Source organism: Pteropus alecto, unplaced genomic scaffold, assembly GCF_000325575.1.
Source record: "Pteropus alecto unplaced genomic scaffold, ASM32557v1 scaffold166, whole genome shotgun sequence".
NCBI classification, from domain to species: domain Eukaryota; kingdom Metazoa; phylum Chordata; class Mammalia; order Chiroptera; family Pteropodidae; genus Pteropus; species Pteropus alecto.
The window spans coordinates 1,272,032-1,275,849 of record NW_006439757.1 but is presented as its reverse complement, the minus strand read 5'-3'; the positions used below and the strand labels follow the sequence as shown (position 1 = coordinate 1,275,849).

The window sequence follows — 3,818 nt, the reverse complement described above, 5'->3', positions numbered from 1 at the left end:
TGTTATCCAGGCTTTCGCCAGGGCCCTCTCGGTAATGAGGCCGGGAAGCTCTGGCGCAGTCGCTCGAACGGCGGAACAGCTGATTTGTCTCTTCCACGGCAGATGGTCTTTGAGCACAGATTTGCATTCATTGTCTTCAAATCTGTTTTCGCGCTGGTGTTCTAGATTTCAGCAGCAGATCTATGCACAGATCAGAATACAAAAGGAGAAGCAAGAAAATAACACCCAGCCAGGAGGATTTTTAATAGGCACCGCGGTGCTGCCCGGAGTAGTTAAAAAGCCGTCTAGGGTTTCAGCTGTTTGGCGGAGCTGCGGCCAGCCTGCGGCCGGCACTGCGGCGACCGCGCGCCCTGGGCAAAGTTTTCGCGACTCCCCGCTGCCTCTCAGCAGCTCCTTTGCTGGCTCCCCCGGGCTTCGAGAACTGGGTGGGGAGGGTGAAGGGGGCTCCCGGGACTACTCCAGGCAGCTCTCACACTCAGCCTGCCACGATATGTCAGCAACCTCTCATCCGCACGAGTGCGACTCTCGCTTGCATCCGCCCGGGGTTATTTTCCTTAGCTCCTTGACTGTTTCCTCGACACTATTTATTTGAATAGCACTTGAGCCTTGTTCGTCCCCACGCTACCTCCCCGCCCCCCGCCCCGCTTTCATACATACACCCTCCTATCTCGACAACTTGTAAACCGCACACAAAATCTAAGTGTCACCATGTGACTCCAGGAGATTTGGGAGAGCCGTTCAGGGAACTGGGTTATTCTGGGGGAACATTTGCACAAAATGTAAGGACATGTGGTCACAATCTCCGCTTCTTTACAAACACGCACACAGATCCAAGCGCTGGGAATGAATATGCTTTCAGACAGGCTACAGAAGTCTGCATCCAGAGGTAGGATCCGCGCACGCTTCCCGCTCCCACGTCTGGACTGAGCGGTTGCGTCCAAGGCCGCAGGGCCAGTCTACCCTGCTACAGTGCTGGGTATTGGGGCCCCATCCCACGCACGCACACCAAGGACGCAGCGTCCACAGCTTTCTGTCCCCTTTCACCTCCCGGACTCCCGGCAACGCCAAGCCTGGCGCGCGCCGCTTGAGGACGTCGGCCCGGCCTGCCCAGCGCCGACCAATCCCGAGCGTCCATGCAAATGAGGCTTCTTATCGGGCCGCGGCTCCGCCTCCCGAGGCCCGGACCGTAGTAACCCATTCATGGGGCCGGCGAGCGGCTGCAGCCCCGCTCGGCTGTGCTGGCAGCCACCGCCTCCTCTCGGCTCCGGGTCTTCCCCTTCCTTTTACAACTGATCCTGTTGGGGATTTTTTTTTTTTTTTCTAAATTGGAGCAGTAGGGAGGAGCAGGAGGGAGGGGGGAACCAGGAGAAACGGGAGAGATTAGGCAGCCATCAATCTCCTCCCGTTTCTCCCAGAACAGGTGATGCTTCAAAATTGTGATCACTTTCTGGAGGCAGCGCTGCCGCTGGAAGGATGCGAGAGACTTAGGACAGAGGGCCTGAGGCGGCAGATCTGAACTTGCGGAGGATAAAACCCAAACTTTAACTACATCAGTCCGCATCTCACGCCTGAAGCAAAGGACGGGTTATTTTTTTCCTCCCCAAGAGAAACTCAAACTTCAGCACTTGATTCCCACCCCCTCCCCCTTTTTTGGATTGCTTTGGAGGAAACGGTTTGGTGACAGCGTTGAGAACAGTAAGGACAGTGTTGTAACTCTTATTTTTAAAGAGACAGTAGATCAGACTTTTTAAATGTTTGGGATTCAAGATACTTTAGGAAGAGGACCAGCTCTGAAAGAGAAATCGCTGGGCGCCGAGATGGATTCGGTCAGGTCCTGGGTCCGGAATGTCGGCGTGGTGGACGCCAATGTCGCGGCGCAGAGGTAACCAGCCGGCCGCACAATTATTATGCTCTTAAAGTCTCTAGCTCGTTCTCTCTCTCTCTCTCTCTCTCTCTCTCTCTCTCTCTCTCTCTCTCTTCCTCTCTCTCCCTCTCTCTCTCTCTCTCTCTTCCTCTCTCTCCCTCTCTCGCTCTCGCTCTCACTGTCTCTCTGTGCCCCCACCCCCGGCTCGCTCGCTCTATCTCTTTCTCCCCCAATCTGTCTCCCTGGCCCCGTGCGCTGGGGATCGCCCTCGGGCTGGAAGGTCGCTGTAGTCAGGGGAACACTTACCCCGCAGCCAACACTCGAGTTTCTGAACTGCCTGGGTCGTTGCGTTTCTCCCCTACTCCTTTCCCACAGACCATTCTTTGGGAGGACAAATAAAGTAGCATCCAACGCCTCGCAGCTTAGCCCCTAGTCCTGCGAGGTGGGCTGGGTCCAGAGCGGAGCATGAGGACCGGAGCTGGCAGCAGCCGCGGGCAGAGGAGAACCGGCTTCCGGGCCACTCCTGGGTTCCGCCGCGCCGCTTGCGAGCGCCTCTCCTGCCGCATCTTGCGGGTAGATTCCTGGAGGCCCGGAGCCCGGCGGGCAGATGGCGGCGGCGGCGATAGGAGCCGGAGAGGCCGGAGCAGCTGCCTAGGAAGGCAAAGCGGCCCGGAGCTCTGGGAGGGGGCATGCTGGAGGTTCCGCGCGCAGAGATAAAACAGTGGGCCAGACGCACGGAGGCGGGGTGAGGGGAGAGAAGAGATTAAAGAGAATAGACGAAGGAGTAACAGTAGAAGGAGCCGCAGAAGAAGAAAGGCGAGCAGAGAAGACGGCCGCAAATACGGGGATCACCAGCCTCTAGTTTTGCTAGTCTCTGAAATTGACTGTTCCTAAGCGTCCGCGTGCTGAGATGGTAAACGCCTTGTCCAGGGTACCACCGCGCGAAGATGTTCTGGTCCCCCTCCCTCATCACCACCGCTGAGCTGAGATTTGTGGTCTCCACGACCTTGTCTGCGAGAGAAAGGCCCCTTACCCCTAAAGAGCCCACGAACTTCTTCTCACGACTCTTGTCTTCCTATCTGCTCTCTTGGTCATCCCCTTCTAAGTCCCGACATCCCGCCGAGAAATTCCTCCTTTCCTAGCAGGCCACGTCCCGGGTAGAGCGAACCAGCCGTCACCCTTGGAGGAGAGGAAGCAAAAGTCGCACCGCTCGGGAGACCAGGGAGGGCGGCGGCTCCCTACCCCCCGCTGGAACCCGGACACGCCCGGATCCCTCCGGCAGACCGCATTCGCACCGCGGCCACGGCTCTCCGCAGCCGTTTGGGGGCTCGCTGGGCTGCGGGCCGAGGGACATTAGGCAGTTCCGCAGAACCGGCTCCGCGGCTCATTTCCTTAGCAGAGCTCCTTAAAGACACTGCCCCTACTTTCCTCCTTTTCCCGGATCAGATACCTATTAAAGTTGGAACAGGCAGCTCGAATGGGGGGATTCTAGCAAAAATTCACCTTTCAAGAGTGAAAAGTGCTCGCGCCCTAGGGCGCGAGGCCCAGAGACCGCTGCGCCGCGGGGCAGCTCTGGCCATCTGCGCTCTCACCTGGGCCCCGACTCTCCCGTTAAAGGTGATCTGGCGGCCGGTTTGTCCGCGGCCACCCCAGGTGGGGAGGGAGGTGTGTGCACGCGCACCATACGCTCGAGGGCGCCTCATGGGTCCTCCAACATGGGTTTCGTGGTCAGCGGGTTTGGCTGGCGCCGCCCGGAGATGCGATTGGAGCAGGGATCCCTTCGGGCCCAGCCGAAGACGTTCTTTTCCTTTTAATAACATTTTGGCTTTTCCAAGCTCAGCAATTCTGGGTTCAGGGTCCCCAGCATAAGGCCGTTCGCGGTGGCCCGCGATCCCTAATACTGGTCGCTGAGATTCTGCCCTGCCACTGTCCTGGTCGCAGCTTTTCGGAAGAG

General features: G+C 58.2%; 1 protein-coding gene across 3 annotated transcripts in view; it reads left to right on the top strand.

Annotated features, from left to right (window-relative positions):
* Nucleotides 1-1,751: 1,751 nt before the first annotated feature.
* The window catches only part of EBF2 (early B cell factor 2), a 180,462-nt gene continuing 178,395 nt past the window's right edge, over nt 1,752-3,818 (top strand). For all 3 annotated transcript variants that reach the window (XM_015593282.1, XM_006916957.1, XM_006916958.1), the window contains exon 1: nt 1,752-1,882. In XM_015593282.1, the coding sequence (XP_015448768.1) occupies nt 1,752-1,882 (131 nt within the window). The remainder of the gene's footprint in view (nt 1,883-3,818) is intronic.